The sequence below is a fragment of the Conger conger genome, chromosome 2 (genome assembly GCF_963514075.1).
Source record: "Conger conger chromosome 2, fConCon1.1, whole genome shotgun sequence".
NCBI classification, from domain to species: domain Eukaryota; kingdom Metazoa; phylum Chordata; class Actinopteri; order Anguilliformes; family Congridae; genus Conger; species Conger conger.
The window spans coordinates 49,317,695-49,339,322 of NC_083761.1; the positions used below are offsets into that span (position 1 = coordinate 49,317,695).

At 38.5% G+C, this 21,628-nt stretch overlaps 2 protein-coding genes across 3 annotated transcripts; one reads left to right on the forward strand and one right to left on the reverse strand.

The window, feature by feature from the left end:
* The first annotated feature begins 2,670 nt into the window (after nucleotides 1-2,670).
* On the forward strand, nucleotides 2,671-12,417 carry LOC133121242 (zinc finger protein 271-like). Its single transcript, XM_061230446.1, has 6 exons — nucleotides 2,671-2,845; nucleotides 4,236-4,435; nucleotides 5,022-6,036; nucleotides 7,487-7,496; nucleotides 8,559-8,760; nucleotides 9,307-12,417. The coding sequence occupies exons 1-6, from the start codon at nucleotides 2,826-2,828 to the stop codon at nucleotides 10,215-10,217; spliced, it is 2,358 nt and encodes a 785-aa protein (XP_061086430.1). The 5' UTR covers nucleotides 2,671-2,825; the 3' UTR covers nucleotides 10,218-12,417.
* A 2,956-nt stretch (nucleotides 12,418-15,373) lies between these two features.
* Nucleotides 15,374-20,465, reverse strand: LOC133121552 (zinc finger and SCAN domain-containing protein 21-like). Of its 2 annotated transcripts, none has more exons than XM_061230807.1 (3): nucleotides 20,301-20,465; nucleotides 17,840-18,042; nucleotides 15,374-17,629 (listed from the first exon to the last, which is right to left on the reverse strand). In XM_061230807.1, exons 2-3 carry the CDS (start codon nucleotides 18,027-18,029, stop codon nucleotides 16,659-16,661), a joined length of 1,161 nt encoding a protein of 386 aa, XP_061086791.1. In that variant the 5' UTR covers nucleotides 18,030-18,042; nucleotides 20,301-20,465; the 3' UTR covers nucleotides 15,374-16,658. The 2 variants fall into 2 exon arrangements, with proteins under 2 accessions (XP_061086791.1, XP_061086790.1); XM_061230806.1 differs by lacking the exon at nucleotides 20,301-20,465 and adding an exon at nucleotides 19,994-20,291.
* Nucleotides 20,466-21,628: the final 1,163 nt, after the last annotated feature.

Here is a 21,628-nt window from a genome sequence, read left to right on the forward strand (position 1 = left end):
GTAGAATTTGGAGGAAAAAAATTAATTTTATCAATTTTGGAATAAGGCTGTAACATAACAAAATGTGGAAAAAGTGAAGCGCTGTGAATACTTTCCGGATGCACTGTACAAAGAAAATCCTCCAACCTCATTGGCTAGTGCTTCTTCCTGCAGTAATACAATAGGCGTCATTCACAAAACGTTTCTTAAATTCTTCTTTGGATCCTAATAAAAGTTCCAACAAAAAACCAAAGTTGGATTGATGAAACATGCATAGACCTTCAATTTTCTGCATATCATAGGCGCATCAATTTCTTCTGAAATCGAATGTGCCGCCCATTCATGTTGGCTTGTTCATGTTGGATCAGGAAACACCCTAGCAATCCTATAATAGGTACACTTGTGTGACAACAGGGTTGTGTGACAATGATTAGCCTTTAAAACTGCACCAATTCTCATCTTAGGTACACTGTCCTGCAGTTTTATCAGCTGGTCCACTTTCACAAAACATGCTGGAGAACTTGCAAAAAAAATTTCTGGAGACATTCAATAAATACATATGACAAAATTGCATACTGTAGTTACAATGTTTCTCCTTGGACGTAAAGTCATTACAAAGACGAGTGGATAATCAACGATTAAAACTTCCACTTGTCATCTTAGCTAGTTTGCCTGCTAGATCGCTACTGAAATATATCCATAGCCTAAATGAAACTGGTAAGTTACTTGATTAACGAGTTGCAAAATGCCATGGTGTTACCAAAAAATGTGAGTGACTATGTGATTACACCTGCTGAGTGTATGTGTAGGTAGTGAATGTAGGTAAGCTATTGGACTGTTAGCTAGTTGCATTGTTAGCTTGTTTCCATTGTGTCACCGCTTTTATGTTAGTAATGCATAAATCAACAGTATTAGTAGGATTTAAAGTTATAGCTAACTAGGCTACGTTTGAACTGACAGCTGGTGCAACCCAGTCCTACAGAGGGCACGCAGCAGCACTTTTTTTATGAATACTGATATTGACTGGGAACCACAGTCTATGGAACCATCAGAATATTTTTTTTAAGGATACCATGTCATCTAGGCCTTGTTATGCCGGGGGGAACAGAAGAACCAAAAGCAGACAGGGGTGAAGAAAAAATGGCAGGTTTAATAGCAAAAGCAGGGGCAGACCAAAAAACAGGCCAGGGTCAAAAACCAGGGGGTCAGTCCAACAAGGCAGAGGTACAGATACCCACAACAACCAAAGAAGAGTCCAGGGAAGCAGGCAGGGGTCAAACACAGGAAATCCAAACAGAAACACAGCAAAGGCAAACAAACAAGGCACGGGAAAACAAACAAGGCTCAGGAAACAAGGCTCGGGAATAAGGAGGCTAAAACTGGGGGAAGGAAAAAAAAAGGGCTTGGGACTCAAAAAAACAGGACAAGACGAACTAGCAGGGTGCAACTGAAAAGGAGAGGTATAAATACACAGGGGAATGAGACTAGGCGGGGCATGGGTGTGAGGGCGGTCTAACAAATAAACATCAGGTGAGACACATGAAAGGGTAATAGCACAATAATGAGGGGGAAGCGAAAAAAGCGCACTGGATTCACATAGACACACATGTAATACAAACGGCTCCGGAATAGGGAGTAGACAATTGCAGAGAATCAGGCGATGCAGAGATACGGAGAGACAGGTGCGAATACTTCGCTGAAACTAAGCAAGTAATCAGTGATAGAATAGGGAGGCGGAGTTACAGAACAGAATTGAAACTGGAGACGCGTTAGTAAGTTAGTTAAGTGATTTAAATTACAAATACCCAAAACTAGTGAATGTTAGTTTGTTAGTTTGACAAACATATTAGTGTGTTAGTATAATTAGTACTGTACAACTTCTGTTAGTTGGGATTAGTATATTAGTGCTATGTACAAACATGAAATGGAGAGAAAGCAGGAAGTAAGGAATACAAGATTGGTAGGAAGGTTGAACCCCGGAACTACCGTAAACACCCGAATAGTGGGGCACGCAAACAGGGGAGTGACTGGGCTCGTAAACATTCAGACTGAGACATCACAGAGGAAGACGAGTGCAAAGACTAATGAATAAACAGAACACCAGACATGAATATGAAAAATAATAGTTTACAAGAATAACGATGATAAACAATGATAAACTAACAGCCAGAACACAGGAACATAACAGGCCTACTTTAACCTCTGTGTTTTAGCGCAAAAATGAATTGCTATGTAGCCGCTTGTCCTCCAACACGTCATCGTCAAGGAAATTATCACGTGATTAAGACGAACAATATACTAATATGGACAAAATATTCTCGAGAACCTGCTTGAAACTTCTAAAAACAACGCAAGAAGTTAAAGAAACCACCATGTAGGCCGGTGGTAGGCCTATATATTTCGATTTTTTTCAAAAATGTTAGGCTACTGGTCAGGTTTGCAATTTCCAAAATAATACCTGTTTAGTTTATTAAAATAGCTCACTTCCCTTCGGATAAATTCGCTTTTTGAAAATCCCATCCCATTGTAATGAGAATATTACTGGTATTTCCTCTGAATATTGCTGTAATATTGCGTAGACAGAAAATTCAGCCACACGTACATCTTGTTATTTTATCCACCATCCTTGGTTGAAGCGTAATTTGGCGATCATTGACGTTATTCCCTACCCATCATCCTCTGCGAAATGCGGAAAAGCCTGGCAAAACAAAGAGTATAAGAGGAGAGGTGCGAACATACTTTAATGAGTTTTCAGAGAGTACAGAGAATATCAGATTTCTGTATTTTATATGCATTGATATATTTTGAATTGCAGTGAAACTACTCAATGGGATCACGGTGTCTGGATGTGTGATTTCCTAACATTGTGGGTGGCAAATGAGTATTGCGCAATGCGCTGCTACGGCTTTCTGTTTATTTAGAGTGAAAATGTATGTAGTGTCGAATAGGAACCGATAACATCTTAACATAAATTACTATAGCTATTGCCCGATTATCTGACCGGAATAGCTGTTCGTAATCAATATACGCTGAAGAAAAACCGGTACGTAAGCCTGGGGTCATCGGTCGCTTCTTTACTTTGTTTCATAGCTCATGGCGAAAATAATACAACAATCTGTTATTATAATGCATGTTCTCATTTTAAGTGTTTTCGGGTTGTCGGTGACTTCGTTCCATTTTCCATAATCGCTAAATTAAATTAGTTTCTGTGCCATTCCATCAGAAATCCATCACTTTATCACCTCTCCATATGATATTTGAACGATACATGTTAACCTAATTATATGAGAGTGTTAGAATCTGGTTTGATTAACCAGAATGACCAACCTAGGATTTTCTTTTCACCTCAAATATTACTTCAATATTACTTTCCCAATTGTTTATCATCACTTGACTGAAAATCAGAAGTAAAATTAAATGTCATAATAAGCAATCCCAAATCGCCAAAAATGCATTTAGTGCAAAGCCATGTAAAGGTGTGAAGATCTTTATTTTGAAATCGCTGGTCAAGGGCTCATTTGTATGTTCTGCCTGTTGCTGTGGATGGCTCCACTGATGTGAGCACATCACCCAAATCGACCATGAGTTGCCTGTAGAAAGAAAATTATCTGGTATTTTTGAGAGTGACAGCTTTGGCTATTACTAAATTGTTTGTGAGCTACTATGTGGAGAGACTAGTTCAGGCAATAGTTAAACCAAGGTACAAAGACAGCAGTGACTCTCTGGCTTTCACTTTATTCTGGCATGGGCTGACCCAGAATCTCCAAAATCTCCAAAATAGTGCCTGTCTATGTATGAACCAATTTTAAGGTCTGGAATCTTAATAGTATGAGGTATGCCAGTGTGAGGTTTGTTAGGCCGGCCCTATTGACACACACACACACACACACACACACACACACACACACACACACACACACACACACACAAGACCCCTTTATAATAGTGCTTAGCAAGCGCCTTTACATTACATTACATTACATTACATTACATTAATGGCATTTGGCGATGTACAGTTGATTAGACTACGCAGGAGACACTCCTCCCCTGGAGCAATGCAGGGTTAAGGGCCTTGCTCAAGGGCCCAACGGCTGCGCGGATCTTATTGTGGCTACACCGGGGAACGACCTTGCGACCTTGCGTGTCCCAGTCATGTACCTTAACCACTATGCTACAGGCTGCGCCTGATGAGCTATGTAAGATGCATGAAGCATGTAAATTCATTTTCTCATTCTCTTGCTTTTAATGTTTTACAGAACTTCAACAATGTCTAAAATAGAGCGTTTAAATGCCCGAGTGGCGAAGCTCTTAACAGTGGCTGTGCATGAGGTATTGGAAGTGGTGAGAGAGACGGTGTCGGAGTACCAGGAGAAAACTGCTCGAACACAAAGAGAGAACGAGAGTCTCAGGCGGAGGCTACAGGAACTGCAAGACAAGACAAAGAGAGCGAATATAGGTGAGTTTAAAGGTCCTGCATTGCCATTTAGGCTTCACTTGGAACCAGAAATATACAGACCTGCCATGCATTAAGCCTAGGTCAGGTTTAGATTTTTGGTAAATTAATTCCATTCCTTAATGTCCTGTAATTTATTACTTTTTATAATCAATTATTTAATTATTGTCATGTAAAGGGCTGCACTTACTGGACAGAAGACTTTCAAAGTCTCCTGTGGTTAGAACCCCCCAAGCACTGCACACACCAAAGAAAATTAGCATTCCTTTGTTTTATTTGTTGTCTTATTTCCCCAATTTTATGCATTTATAAGTTTCATAGCATTCATAAAAATATATTTGGATTGTCTTATCCATATCTATTTGTGAGCTATACCAGCTTCAGAAATGGAAAAATGTATTCCAAATGTGAAAATATTTTGCGCATACTTATCTGAAATAAAAAACAAAACCAGATGTGCAGTTGTCAAATTAGAGGGACTAATAAGGAGCACATATTGATAATGCAAAATTTGTAACAATGTACATTTTTATATCGAGAAATCCTTATTGACTGTTCTAAGATTCTTTTGTCTGGTGCATTCCCTCAGATGCACAGCTTGCTGCTCTTCCTGTTATGAGAGGAAGGTCTCTCATAGAGCGGCAGCACTGTGAACAGGAGTGGAGCTCCAGTCTCAGGCAGGACACAGAGCTCACACTCACTGAAGAGAAAGAGGAGATCACAGAGGAGCACAGAATCAGACAGAGAGAAGAGGAGGGCAGTGGACTGGAGTCTGATCACATGGCAGAGTCAGAGATTGACTGTGACGTACTGATATCAGGACATGGTCCACTGGGATCTGAGGACATTTCTCCAAAGTCTGATGCAGCTCTGTCGGTCTACATATCTCACCCTGGGATAAGTAACACTGATACTGACTCTATCCATACTGTCAATATTTCAAACTTCCACACTCCAACCAGTTCAAAATCTCAGGTCCTATCCATTCTGTCTGCTGATGAAATTAAAATTGAACCCGAACCACTGGAGTACGCCACATCCCTACAGCACACGGCACAGATCCATTTTTATGATGGTACAGAATCAAACGCCGACATGGTACAAGCTGAATCAGCTCAGGACCTTCATCAAGTTAACACAGACTCTTATGGACTTGTGTACATAAATTCAGATCAGAACACTTTTGAGGACAGATTTACATTTGAAAAAAATATTAGATCTCTATTGGACAGTAGAAAACACAAGCAATATCAAAGCAATCAGGAGCAACCTCACTGTATTCTAGGTGGAAAGACCTTCACTGGAGTAGGAAGTCTGAGAATACATCAGCGGCATCACACTGGTGAAAAACCGTACTGTTGTATGCAGTGTGGTCGACGGTTCAGTCATGCAGGTGACTTCAAAAAACACAAGAGAGTTCACACAGGGGAGAAACCATATCGTTGTGCTGTGTGTGGAAAGGGTTTCAGTCAATCAGGATATCTGAAAATTCATCAGAGATATCACACGGGGGAAAGACCCTACTCCTGCAGTCAATGTGGAAAGAGTTTCAGTCACTCAAGTAACCTTAAAAAACACCAGCAAATTCACATAGGTCAGACACAGTAGTGTTAAATGTGTCTACAGACTTACTAAGACTTAATTCAATATGTTTGAGAGGTACATAAATACTACTGGTTTTCATACAGTTTGATCAATTACTTTTACTGGTAAATTTTGTAGAGAACATCAGAGTATGCTATTATTGTTTTACTGTGGAAAACATTTTGGTGCTCATTCCTCAGTTTGTGCGCATCTATATATTAACCAGAGAAATTTGTAATCACATTAATTCTATGGTTACTTGGTAATTGTTTCTGAATACTATGAAAAGTACTCTAAATTGGTGTTTCCCAATCCAGGTTCAATGGGCATACTTGGTATGCTGGCTTCAGTTTCAACTGAGGTCTTGCTTAAATTTATTAAAAATGTGCGGAGAGGTTTGTCTATTGGCATTACCTTAGTATTCAGTTTAAATTATCACTTAACTGTTTTTCATATTGACTTATTTATTTGAGCTTGGTTGGCACAGCTGTCCTAGTTTAAATAGATGGATATTCACAAAATATCCAGAAGAAAGAACATCTTTAGAATACATTCCTTCAAATATTTAACCAGTAACTATGAGATGAGGTAAAATCTACATTGGTATTCAAACAACAGCTCAAGTAAAACTAATTAGAAACAGTTGAGGTGAAACACTATTATAATATATTGTTCCTCCAAAACCAAAGATGGGAAAGACCACTTTAAATTGTGTTATCAGTTTTCCTTTATGATAAATGGCCTCTACAAATATATTCTACCAAATCTATTATTTTCTAGTTTAATTTGACAGTAGGCTAATATATATATATATATATATATATATATATATATATATATATATATATATATATATATATCATTAAAATCTCTTTAATTCCTAAAATAATGACTGGTTTGGTTACACTTGGTTACAAATGTTAGTGTTTTATTTTGAAAAGTGATAGGTTGGGATTTTGGGTGTGTAAAAAAGTCATTTTGTAAAAAATAAAATAAAACTACGGAACCAACATTAAACTAGAATAAGTATCTTGGACTCGGAAAATGACAATACAGTCATACGACATGCTACAGAGAAACACGACCATCAGAAGGTCTGATTTTGCTCATGTGATTGCCCCGTTTTCGTGTTCTCCACACAATGCAATATTGTAGTTGGCGTAGATTTCCCTGAAACAAGACCATAGAAAAGCGGTTAGTTGTGATTCGATTTGTAATGATTGAGGAAATATTGTACCTAACACAATAAAGACGTGAGTATGTGATGCTGCTGTTTACTTATCATTGTGGAGCTGTAATGATGCCGAGATTCTTTCTGGGAGTGCCTTACTGAAATTAAAGCATGGGTAGCAGGTAATTGGCTGGGAGTACGATACTGTACAACAACAATAACAGTATCCTTATCCCTCATTAAATTTCATCACAAAATATGACGCTTGTGCTAATTCAGAAGCTTAAAATGCGAGGCAGGGTGAAAACAGTGGGTGAAGCGATTATATCTTTTATGGCTTATTTCTTACCTTTATGTCAATAAAATTATGCTTTTTAACGCTGTGAATCATACAATATGACAACTTCTTCCAGTGGGTGGGTGTAGTTCATTTTTTTTAAATATCTGGTGGTACCCTTAAGTGTTTAAGAGGTCAGCGACCTCTTTTTTTGCTCACATTTGATAATATTGAGATCTTACTTATTATATAAATATTGATTTGATTTTGATTTGATATCTTTATTTCGAACATGTAAAATCGTAACAAAACAGAAATATAAAAAGACATCATAAATTCTCTGCACCAGCACTTAAACCTATTTACATGTGCGAAAAGGAGTAGGAAGAAGTAATACTTTTGTACTCCTACCCCTTAATATTTGCTTTGATTTCATTGATATCAGGAAATTGAGAATTTTACATTTTTTAAAGATATGCATTTTGACAGGAAAACTGTTTAAATTGAAATAAAGCGTAAAAGCGCTATACTTTTACTTTGAAACGGGGTGCATAGCGAGCTGGCGTCACTGACCCACGATCGAATCAGGAAGGGCTATATTGTGTTCTGTGGTCGGTGTTAGTTAGCTTCTAGCTAACGCTAACAGCATTCAGTAGTGATGGTCTTTTTATCTAAAACAAAAATAAAAATAAAACCAGATGTGCAGCTGTTTAGTTATTTATCATAATATAACTCCAAACTATTAGCTATATATTTGCAGAACTGAAGAATAAGTATTACATTCCAATGCGTTGCTTTGGCTAACAGCGAACGTTAGTACCTAGCAGGTTATACGTTGCTAGCTCTGATACTAGTCAAGTAGCCATCTAGACCATCGCAGACTTGCAGCAAGAAAAAAGAACGAAAGCCAAAGGTAATCTTTACTAACGTTACTTATTTTATTGTTTTGAATGTAGCTTTCAGTGTTTTGTTAGAATCGAAAGCCTAAGATTAGCTTTCGAGAAATTGCAGTCAAAAATGTTCGTTTATTTTCGTAGCTATCTAACTTACATATCTAATGTGTCGCCGTTTTTTATCTGATCATTATCTTGAAGGAATTGTGCGGAATGTCTAAAATAGAGCGCTTGAATGCCCGAGTGGCGAAGCTCTTAACAGTGGCTGTGCATGAGGTATTGGAAGTGGTGAGAGAGACGGTGTCGGAGTACCAGGAGAAAACTGCTCGAACACAAAGAGAGAACGAGAGTCTCAGGCGGAGGCTACAGGAACTACAAGACAAGACGAAACTGAAGAATACAGGTGAGTGAAAGATTGTTGAAACAGATTTTTTTGTCTTCCCTGTGCCCAGTAATTTTCCGGCCATAATAATGGGCTAACGTTAAAGCATTGCACTCTAAATATTGGGCGTGTTACACATTTTCAATTAGTTTTCTTAGCATCCTTTTTAGGTTGACTTCTGCTGCATACATTATATAACAGAAACGGTTGCCCAAAAGTAAAAAGGCAATGCCACGCGCGACTCTCAAAACAATGCCAAACTGCCCTACAACATGTTCCTTCACAATCAACTTGTATTATTAAGGGCTTCGCTCTATACACTGCCATTTATTTTGACAATATATAAAATAATAAAAAGCTGACGACTGTAATCACAAAGAAATGCAGAAAAGATGGGCATTTTTCTGTAGCAAATATTTTGACAACTGAAAAATAAGTACTGCAGATTTCATGTTAGTTTTGAAAATATGAAATATCTTGGGATATACTTTTTATGATTGTGCATTTGATTGTTCATGCTCACCTGAAGTAGCTGCAAATTATATTTACTTGATTTACTCTCCACAGGAAATGAACAATCTGCTATCCTCTCTATCTCTGAAGAAAGGGTTCCTCCTGGGCAGGAGTGGAACCCTAACCTGAGGCAGGACATGGAGCTCATACTCGCTGAACAGAAACAGGAGATGAACACAGTTGGGCACAGAATCAGACAGAGAGAAGAGGAGGGCAGTGGACTGGAGTCAGATCACATGTCAGAGATTGACTGTGATATATTATTACCAGGGCACGACAAACTTGGATCTGAGGATGTTTCTCCAAAGACTGATGCCGTTCTGTCAGTCTACACTTCTCATCCTGTGATAAGTAACACTGATGTGAACTCTGTTCATACTGTCAATATTTCACTTTCTCCCAACACTTCCAGCTTTGGCATTTTACCAAGTTCTGATGAAATAAAAACAGAGCCAGATTCCTTAGAATATAACACATCTCAGCACTCTTCTCAAAATCTTTTTTATGAATGTGCGGATACAAGAAGTAACTTGGCACAGACGGATACCATCCAAGAGCTTGAACAAGTTAATACCGAGTCCTATGGAGTTGCATACTTTCATTCCAACCATAACACCTTTGTAGATAGATTTTCCATTGCAAAAAATAGATCAGTGCTAGATGATAGAAAACATAAGCAAGATTATAGGAAGGAGGAACAGCACCGTTGCATTTTGTGTGGGAAGACATTCAGTCGGGTGGGAAATCTGAGGATACATCAGCGATGCCACACAGGAGAAAAACCTTATTGTTGCATGCAGTGTGGGAGACGTTTCAGTCATGCAGGCAATCTGAAAAAACACAAGAGAGTTCACACAGGAGAGCGGCCTTACTGCTGCCATCAGTGTGGTAAGACCTTCAGTCAGTCAAGTCACCTTAAGAAACATCAGAAGATTCACATTGTCAGACATCTTAATGTTGCATGAAGCATAGACATGAACTTTGGAGATGTGATTTGAGCTGGTTCTAAGGAACATATCTTCAAGATGAACTGCGATGACCTGCGAGACATTTCAAATCACATTACTCAGACTTAATGACACCAGCCTGTTGTCCAGCCAGGAAGTTTTTTTTCTCAGTTGCAAGGAATACTAAATCCATTTTTCTGCACATAGCTGTATAATATCTAAACCTGTGCATATTCATGCATGATTTTTATATGGTGGTAATTACAGTTACATTTTTGAGTGAATAAGCTAAACATGTTACTAAAGGCTCATAAATCTGTTCAAGCATTCTGAAGGCATAGTTTAATTTTTGTCAAGCATTGTGTAGAAGAGAAGGAACCTTTATCCTCATATTGATATATTTGTCAGAGTGTTGTAGCAGTTTGGGATTATGACTTGTAACTCAGTTACATGTCCAAATTGCAGGTAGGTTACTGTCATTGTAATCTTGATCATGGTAATGAAGTAAAATCTCCAGCTGCATAATTAAAAATATGGGTAAAATGTAATGTGAATGTCATTCCGTATAAAGGCATCTGCAGAGGAAATGAATATATTTGGGTACACATAATTTCCTTACACATGCAGCATTCTGTATGAATTGATTTTAAGGTACTTGAGCTCCATAATGTTTGGGACAAAGACATATTTTCTTCTTAATTTGGCTCTGTACTCCACAATTTTAGATTTGCACTGTGGTTAAAATGCACATTCCCAGCTGTTGAATGTGTGTGCTTTGTTAGGGTAGGAGGTAAAACCTACAGGACGGTAGAGGGATCAGGGTTGGGCAGTCCTGCTCTAGCTGTTGAATGCGTGTGCTTTGTTAGGGTAGGAGTGAAAACCTACAGGACGGTAGAGGGAACAAGGTTGGGCAGCCCAAGTTCTCAGCTTTTGACAGTGTTTGGAATCTGTTATGGCCGTTTGTCAATGTGAGGACAGGAGTTGTACCAATGAAAGTCTATGAAACCATTAAGAGGCTGAGAAATAAGAGGGAAACAAACCAACCAGAGACTTGCCAAAATCAGTTGTTTGGAACATCATTAAGAAGAAAGAGCATTGGTGAGCTCAGAAATCACGATGGGACCGCAAGGAAGATCTCTACGGTAGATGACTACGGTAGATGACTGGAGAATTTTTGCCATAATGAAGAAGAACCCCCAAACACCTGTCTCACTAATCAGAAACACTCTTCAGGAGGCAAGCGTGGATGTGTTATAGGGCTCATTCCAATCACGTATTTTTCCTCCTCTTTTATCTTTTACTTGCTCCTGACCCGGAAATCAATCAAGGTCTGGCATTTCCTTTAAGGACATTCCTGTTAAATGTTCCTTCTAGGAGCTACAAGTAGAAGGTAAGAACTCCCAAACTGAGGAAACATGAGCTTATCCTTTTTTCCTAAAGCGTGACGTATAAATGATCAACCTGTGAGTCCGCCTCTCCCCATCGGCCACACATTTGCCACATCTGTAACTGACGTGGCTTAACTAACACGTCTTGGCTTGACATTTGACGGAGCAGGGACATTCCATTTTCCTATTTCACGCTTTCTTGATTTTCCTGTCTTGAATGATTTTTCTTTCATCTTTTCCTCTCAATGGGTGGAGTTAGGGGCAAGAAAAGCAGAAAGATACTTCACAAACAGGTCTACAGAGGCTACACTGCAAGATACAAACCACTCCAGAAGCAGGGTGGCCAGGTTACGGTTTGACAAGTTGTACCAAAAAGAGCCTGCAGAGAAACAGGTCTTGTGGACAGATGAGGCCAAGATTATCAGAATATTGGCAAGAGCAAAGTGTGGACTGTGGAGGATAAAAGGAAGTGCCTAAGAACCAAAGCACCCTCTTCATCTGTGAAACATGTATGGCTGCCACAGGTGTTGGCTCACTTCATTGATAATGTAACTGTTGATAGCAGCAGCAGCAGCAGCAGAATAAATGTAATTTATTAATTTAAAACCATTTAATTTTGAAGTGTAGGGGAGACCGGGGATGGTTGGTACACTTTTCACTCTTTGCCGCATTTCTCTGGCATGATTTGTGTTTGAATATTCTAACTAATAGCAAATTAAAGGTTAAGGTTTCTGTTGTAGTGGGGTCCCCCGAGTCTGAGAAGACCACATTGAAAATCCGGGTTTTATTTTTAATGTAATCGTTGAAATAAACAGTTTTAAGATTTTGAACATTGATGTTACTTCAAACCTTTGCAAGAACTACTTGAAGACCAAAGAAGAGCAAGCACAATCCACAACCCCATTGGGGACACTTGAAGACAAAAGCTAAGCATTCAGTAACATCACAAGATGCTCTTTGAACATTGTGGATAACATGGATCATCAGGTCTTGCTCAAATTTGTGTCCAAGACAGCTTGAGTGCATGTTGCTATTAAAGCTGGCGGACATACCAAATACCAACAACATCAGAAATCCGTAATATAATATAATATATAATATAGCTTGCAATGAAAACATTTGTATGAAATTAGAAAATGGTGCAAAATAGAAGCATTTTCACTAGTGGTCTCAGACTTTTGGACCGCACTGTTTGTTAATGTCCACAAATGTTTTGTAAAATTAGGTGGCTAATGATTAAGTTCATGTTGTGCACTTGTAGGGTTGGTTGGCACTATGTTAAAATGCTATTGTTACAAAGAATGTAGCAACCATTAGAAGTTATTTTCAACATTTAATTAAAATAACAACCAGAAAACACAAATACAGCACAAATTATCAATGGGAGAAATGAAATATAATAAATATATGGTATAAAATGTGAAATAAATATAATTTAAAATGGAGTTGAAACCAGTAGAAATGCCATTCCTATTGGTCTACTCTTCTCTCCTTTTATCTTTCTCCCTTTCTCTTTCTTGTGTGTGTGTCTGTGTGTTTGTGTGTGTGTAAAACTGCATGTGGATCAGGTCTGTGGACTGTGTGTGGTTGCATTTTTGTGTCTGTGTGTGACTGATGGGACAGTAACCACAATATTGTGCTCAGCGCACAGGCATGTGGATTTGTACAGAATTATATGTAATATTTAATATTTAATTTAATCATATATGAATAATGCATGGATTATCAGTGTGCCAGCCAACCCCAAAATTACCAACCACACTCACATTGGGACCCACCTCTTTGGAAATATGTTACCCAGTACTACTACTAGTATCACTCATCACAGACTTTCAAATCTTACTTAAAAATTGATTATTGATTATTATCTCTACTAACTAGAATGAAGGCATTTCTAATATCTCGATCTTAAAAAAAGGTTTTATGATAGGTTTAGTGTGAAGACCATTTTTTTACTTCTGATACTACAAAACTGAAATGTTTAAAATTACATTAAAATTAATAGATGAGTTAAAAAAAACGAACATTTTGATATTACATAAAGGTTTCATATGAGAGTGCCGCGTTCGATTCAACAAATGCACCTAGCTTCAGACAACTGTCCTAAATGAAGATGTCTGTTGGTGTTAAATTAAGGGTATATACTAAGGGTATATGGTACTGTAGGTGGGTTCCGTCAGATAGATGGCGAATTGGATTAACAAGAACAAGGGACGACTGATCCTGAACAGTTCACTGAAAACATTTGAGGCAAGAAATAAGCAATGCAGTTGTTGAATCTTGTTTCATATGTTATCTGCAATGCCTAGTATGATCCAAGTTCTGTATACCAGGCGAGCTGTGCTGACATGCATGGCAAGGCTCTTATATACACGCAGGTCGGGACCACTCAAATGTTGTTCCTACATAAAAAATCTAAATAAGAGAAAATCGATGAATTGGTGAAAATCTCATTTTAAGAGATTTAAGCGATTTAAGAACAAATTAGTTTTTATGAGTGGTTCTTGCATGTGGCCCAATAATCCCAAACACACCAATGCTCTTTCTTCGTAATGATGTACCAAACAGTTTTTAGGGTAAGCCTATTGTTTGACTGATTCTTATTTCTCAACCTCAAATAGCTTCCTTGACGTTCATTGGCACAAGTCTGGTCCTCATGTTGACAAGTGCCAATAACAAACTCCAAAGGCAATAGCCTAGAATCAAAACTAGATACTGAAAGCATTCATTCATTCATTCATTCATTCATTCATTCATTCTCCTGAACAGGGTGGCGGGGGGGGGGGGGGGGGGGGGGGGTAATAAAAAAAATCACATTTGGTTAAAGTGCACATTGTGAGATTTTAATAAAGGGCATTTTTATACATTTTGATTTCACCATCTAGAAATTACAGCAGTGTTTATACATAGCCCCCCCACCCCCACCCCCACCCCCACCCGGATTTCAGGGCACCATAATGTTTGAGACACAACAATGTTATGTAAATGAAAGTAGTCATGTTTAGTATTTTGTTGCTCTGCCGGGCCTGTATTGCAGCCATCTTTAGCTCTTGCTTGTTTTGAGGGCTAGTCCCCTTAAGTATTTACTTCAGCATACAAAAGGCATGCTCAATTGGGTTCAGATCGAGTGACTGACTTGGGCACTCAAGAATTTATCATTATTTAGCTTTGAAAAACTCCTTTATTGCTTTAGCAGTATGTTTTGCATCATTGTCTCGCTGTAGAATGAACCACCAGCCAATTAATTTTGAGGCATTCACTTGAACTTGAGCAAATAGGATGTGTCTATACACTTCAGAATTAATTTAGCTACTTCTGTCACCAGTTATATCATCAATGAAGCAGTTCCTTCGCTCCTCCATATTGGTCTTGCCATCACTATGATATAAATTCATCTTCCTCTCATGGCTGTCCATAAGTCCTTTTTCCAGAACTGTGGTTGCTCTTTTAAATACTTCTCGGCAAACTGTAACCTGACCATTCAATTTTTACAGCTAACCTGTGGTTTGCACCTTGCAGTGAAGCCTGTATTTCTATTCATGAAGGCTTCTGCGGACAGTGGTCATTGACAAATCCACACCTGACTCCTGAAGAGCAGACCATACAGCCCTCCAGGACCAGGGTAGGGTAGGCCTACTCCAGGGTTTACCTGACAGGACTCTGCATATCATATATTAGTTACGCTTAATTTAATACCAATGCTTCTTGAAGAAAAAGGTAAACATACGTACAGTGCCAATACACCTTGTGTGGAACCAGGAGAAACAAATAAAACGCATGAACAAGTTTTAATCAACTCAACATTCTCAAAAGAAGAATGAGGAATTTTAATTTAGCTTTTTATTATTTCTTCATAACTTTAAGGTCAATTTTTTTCATACACAACTGAAACATTGGGAGGACACATCCAAGGCTGAATATGAAATAAATATTTGTATGGCAGAGCTTTTTGGTATTTTGTAAGAAAGAAAAAAGATAGGTAGACAATGGGCTTCAGGCAAGAACATTTTCATATTCTTACACATTTCTTACTTTTTTTCCAACGAAGGGCTCATACAATGTGCCACATTGGATTGAACAAACACAGACAACTGCCCTAAATTAATATGTTTGTTATAATACATTATATACGGTGGTGCAGCTGGGTTCTGTCAGGTAGATAGCCAATGGGATTAACAAGAACAAGGGACAATTGATAACTGATTGGGTAGACTAGTTCTTGTTTACATGACTCGTATGACAGGTCAGGATCACTCGTAAATGCTCTTCCTACCAAATGGAAAATTCTAAATTAGATAAAATGTCATAGCCTGGACAGGTGGATACGTTAAGTTATGTCTTAACTTCAGAGTTCTATACACATATTTCATGCCTGGTGGCAAGAAAAAACTAAAGCAAGCTAGACCAAAGGAAACGATAAAAATAGCCGTGCCTCAACGTAGGCTCGCAGTCTGTAAGCTATAGCTTACAAAGCTAGAATAGTTCGAAATTATGCTGCCACGATGAGTTTGTAGCCTACATTAAACACACCACTACACATGAATTATATGATGGTGTTACACCAGTCACATATGTTGCCTTGATATGCATCTAGGCTACTCAAGCGATCTATAAGTTGTGCAGAAGAAAAAGTAAATGTTTAACAAAAAATAAATAAACAGCTTATTTTTGAGCTTCATATGTCGAATTAGTAAACCCTTCTCTCGGACTTGTCTTTACAATCAGTCACTTCTGAAATTTTTCCAACATAGCATAGTCTATTCAGCAATCTGGCTTTTTTTCGAACAACTATTTTTTCCCATTACAATACGGTAAGATTTAGATTAAATTTTTTGCGCAGTAAGGCAAGTTCCTTACTTGTGTGATTTTTGCATTTTTCACAATGAACATATATCACTGGCTACGCAGCTTTAATTTTATTTCAGCAATTAAAATGATCAATCATGTTTTTCAACTGTGTGTGTGTTAATGTGCATACATTTGAAAATGTCAAAGCATTATGGAAAAAATGTATATAAACGAATTGATTCATGCATTTTAGTCTCTTAAAAATATATATATATTTTTTAAACTAGGATATATGACCAATGTGAATTTTCTGGTGTTTTTTGAGGTGACTTGACTGACTGAAGCTTTTCCCACACTGATGACAGCAGTATGGTCTCTCCCCTGTGTGGTATCGCTGATGTATTTTCAGATATCCTGACTGACTGAAACCCTTTCCACATACAGCACAACAGTACGGTTTCTCTCCTGTATGAACCCTCTTGTGTTTTTTAAAGTCACCTGCATGACTGAACCGTCGACCACACTGCATGCAACAGAACGGTTTTTCACCTGTGTGACATCGCTGATGTATCCTAAGATTTCCAACACGACCAAATGTCTTTCCACACAGGATGCAGTAGTATTGCTCGTCATTACGGTGATGTTGCTTGTTTTTTTTACTGTCCAATGCAGTTCTCATATTCTTCTCAAAAGGAACTATATCTGACTCAATGTACACCAGTCCATAAGAACTTGAGTCATCTTCTTGAGATGCTGGACGGGGTTCAGCCTGGGCTGTGCTACAACTTGAGTCACAACCATAAAACGGGTTTTGTATACTGCGTTGACAGGCTGCGACATATTCTCGTGATTCTGCCTCAGTTTTTATTTCAGCAGAAGCCAGACAGGGTTGAATGTTCAGACTGGAAATGTTTGGAGACAGCAGCTTTGAAATGTTTGCCGTTTCAAGATCGGTGTCATATTTAACATGCTGAAGTGTAAATGCTGACGCTGACTCTGGAATTTGAGTAATAACTTCCGATTCTGATGTGTTCAATTCCAGTCCATCACACTCAGTCTCCGACTCTACTATGTGATCAGACTCCAGTCCACTGCCCTCCTCTTCTCTCTGTCTGATTCTGTGCTCCTCTGTGATCTCCTCTTTCTCTTCAGTGAGTGTGAGCTCTGTGTCCTGCCTGAGACTGGAGCTCCACTCCTGTTCACAGTGCTGCCGCTCTATGAGAGACCTTCCTCTAATAACAGGGAGAGAGGCACCTGCTCGAGGGAGAGACAAGACAAACAATACTCTTAGCTGCTGAATGTCATCTCCTTCATAAATGTCCACACTTGAAGTAGCCATGGCCTCAAATAAAATAAAGGGGATATTACATACCCACATCAATGTTATGAATCTCAATTGATCCCTGGTCACAAGCTGGACTTGCATGCCAAGGCAAGATCTCCATTTCAATACCACAGACTCACCTATATTCGCTCTCTTCGTCTTGTCTTGCAGTTCCTGCAGCCTCCGCCTGAGACTCTCGTTCTCCCTTTGTGTTCGAGCAGTTTTCTCCTGGTACTCCGACACCGTCTCTCTCACCACTTCCAATACCTCATGCACAGCCACTGTTAAGAGCTTTGCCACTCGGGCATTCAAGCGCTCTATTTTAGACATTGTTGGAAGATTTCTGTAAAATATAAAAAATATGATGAGTATCTGAGAAAATGATCATTTCCACTATGCATTATTCCCCATACCCTTTCTAAAAACTCAGTCTCATCAGTTCACCCCCTCCTAAATTTCATTGTTGACTAAATTCATAATCATTATTAATACATTACAGTTATTTATCTGATGCATTTATCCAAACTGACTTACAGTTGATTAGACCAGTCAGGGACTGATCCCACCTGGTGCAATGTGGGTTGACAGCTGCACTGACCTTATTTTTACCACACTGGGGCTTGAACCACCAAACTTTCAGGTCCCAATCAAGCACCTTAGCCACTAGGCTATAGGGTGCCCATGTTGTTGTAGGCTGTACTCATCACTACAACAACATCCCTAAACTTTGGAGTACAAGAGTTCCCCGCCAAAGCATATCAGACCAGCATCAAGTTGATAAGCCAACTGTCACAACACAAGAGTTCATCATTAACATTTATTATCATTTTTTTATTGGGAAGACAAAACAATTGCAACTAATATCATGGTTGAACAGACTTTTATGGAGAGAAACTAAACGGAGTAATACATTTTACATTTATAACGACATTGGATGCTAAAGAATTGGCCTTTTATTCTTAAATGTCAGTAATAATATTATTGTTCATAAGCAAGTACTCTCAAGTCTACAGGGTGATTCCATGTAAAATCGCCAAAAAAGACTGTTTGCTGTATTCACTAGCACTAATGAAAGCAGCGTTTCTTCACATTTTTCTCTGAATACATTTAGACTATGGGTTACACAGACATTAACTGAATAATATGGTCAGTATTTTTTATGCAAGATTGTTCTTTTAATGGTCAAACACAATTTTAATTAAAATGATCCCTGGTGTAAAATCCAGTGACGACCAGATTGAAATACCAGGTACCAGCTGTTTCAAAACATAGCTTGAGCTGGTCAAGCCATGTTGAATATAGAGCCGGGCCCTATTTTATATAACTCGCTACCTCGCTTAGCTCAATTAGATTGTAGATGGGATAGTCAGGACGTTCATACGAATACTTTGACTTGCTTGCTTTTTCGATAATGCCACCTCACTGAAACATCTTCCCAGCGCATGGGAATTCATGATAAATTATACAAGTTAATGTTTAATTGTGCGGGTATTATTGGATAGCAAGTAAATCGATTAAAATATATATATATTATTATTGCCAATAAAAATACTTTTTGGAACGTCGTGGGCTCCGTAGGCTACTTTCGTCAATTTTGACGCCGGCACTGGGCAGAGCCCCACCTCCCTTTGTCTACATAAGGAGTAGCTATGATCCTTATTTTAGGCATGCGATTCATCTGCCCTTTATAGCGGAGTAATCCGAGATGATTCAATGCTAGATTCACTAATCAAATCTTAGTTCACGTTTATAAAAAGGCCGAATTTAATTAATCAGATAATTTGACACGAAATTACATAAAATTATCCTTTTACATAGGATATATGAAACAGGGCCCTGGTCTAACTGGTAAACCAGCTACCAGCGGTTTCAAAACCTATCTTGAGCTATTCCGTTTTTTTAGGGATGGACCAGCTTTGAAACTACCGATGATTAAGGCACATGGAACGCAAAGAAATGTCAGCGAATTAGGATCCAGTTGAATCCACCAAGCGAACGAATGAGTCTAGCCTAGCGCATCATTTTGTCGAATTGTCTCGTTGTAGCAGTAACTTATTGATACGCATCAAATTGTAGCGATATAATTTTATAGATTCTAGATTACAGCATCTACCATATATCGAGCACAGAATATAGAGACGGTCGAGAACAAATTGGAGTACGAGTTAAATCATAGTAGGCAAATATCACATTATCTGCCCCACATTCTTACAGCAAGCATGTTTATAAATGAAGATAAACCGAACAAATTAGGCTACATACCTAGCAGGTTTGCAAACGCACTAACAATTTACCTTAGATATCGCAGCCGAGTCCCATGCAGTAATTGCGCTAAACGTCGGAACACAACTCAAAAACTTCGTAAGTCATAACAACAAATGTCCGCCATGATGTCCACAAGCATTTACAATGAAACAGAACTGACGTCAGATGTAGGAACGTAAAATTGTCTGCTCATAGTAAACGGCTCAATCAAGCCTTGTGGCTACTAATGTTAGCTAACGTTCAATGATGATGAACAAAGGCTAGCATAATACTATGCATGGGTAGACCTACTAAAATGATAATTGCTTTTAGCTACAGAGAAACAAAACCAGATACCAGTTTTCCGCTGAATTGAATCTTTTTCTTCTTTCTCTTCTTCTACTTTATGGTGCGTTATCGCCAGCTTCTGCTACTACGGCTGCGTCTCAAAACGAAGGCAGCTGCCTTGGTGCCTCCTTGCCTCGCTGCCTAATTAGTCCACTGTCCTTCGAAGGCGTCTTCGGAGGCGCGTTGGCAGCACGCGAATGAGACGCATTTGAAGGCAGAAAGAGGTCAGACTCAAAGTTACACGATTGCAAGCAATTTAGCTGTTTAGTTCGTGGAAACCTCACAGAGTCTTCAAAAACAACGTTATTTAAATGTGTTAGGTAATTAAGGAACGAATTAGCTATTTGATATCTCTAGATTGGTTCTCGCTAGACAAAGCGTCTTCGGTGTTACTAGAATCTCCTTGGTTTCGCACTGGCACCGACCGTTCTTGAATAAACCTTTCAGATGCAAGCAATGCAACACATATAATAATTAATGTTATGTTCAAATATATCGGAGAACTGTATTCTTTAATTTCAATAGATGTATTCTCATGTTTCAGTGTTTTTTAATAAGTAATCTATTTCTTTCTGAAAACCATAGGTGATGATGATTGGCACCCGTAACAATTATTGTAAATAAAATAAAATAATTATGGAACCTGTTGTGTTATTTTGTGGAGTTAGATGTATTGCCCCGTATGATTGTAGAAAAATGAACGCAGGTACGTCTTTGTTTCAAACAGGTAGTTTAATATAGTAGAGGAACTAGTGTTCCCCAAGTACAGATCAACAAAAACCAACAACTGAGGGAGAATGTCAACACCTGTCCTTCAATGGAAACAGTGGACCAAATTGACATTTCCATGCATACACACACTCACACACCAACAGCGATTGGCTGCCATGCAAGGCACCAACCAGGTCATCAGGAGCATTTAGAGGTCAGGTGTTTTGCTCTGGGACACTCTTGCTCCCATGTTTTCCAACACCTGTTTTTTGGGGAAATATTTTTTAATTAAAAAATGTAAGACTTTGTTCGATTCCACTTAATTATTAATAAAGTACACTGCTGTACATATATTGGAAAATAAAGCTTATCTCAATAACTATTATTTGTGTGCATATTTATCAATGGTGCCAATAATTCTGGAGCTCACTGTATTAACTTAAGTAAAACTGTATTGCCAATTGTTATTTACAGTAATTGTTAGGGGTGCCAATCATTCTGGCACCTTTCGTTTTCAGAAATGAGATTACATAAACATTGAAACATGAGAGTAAATATATTGAAATAAAAGTATATACACCAAGTGAGCACAGGTATTTATTGGACTTCTACTGCTGTAGCCTATC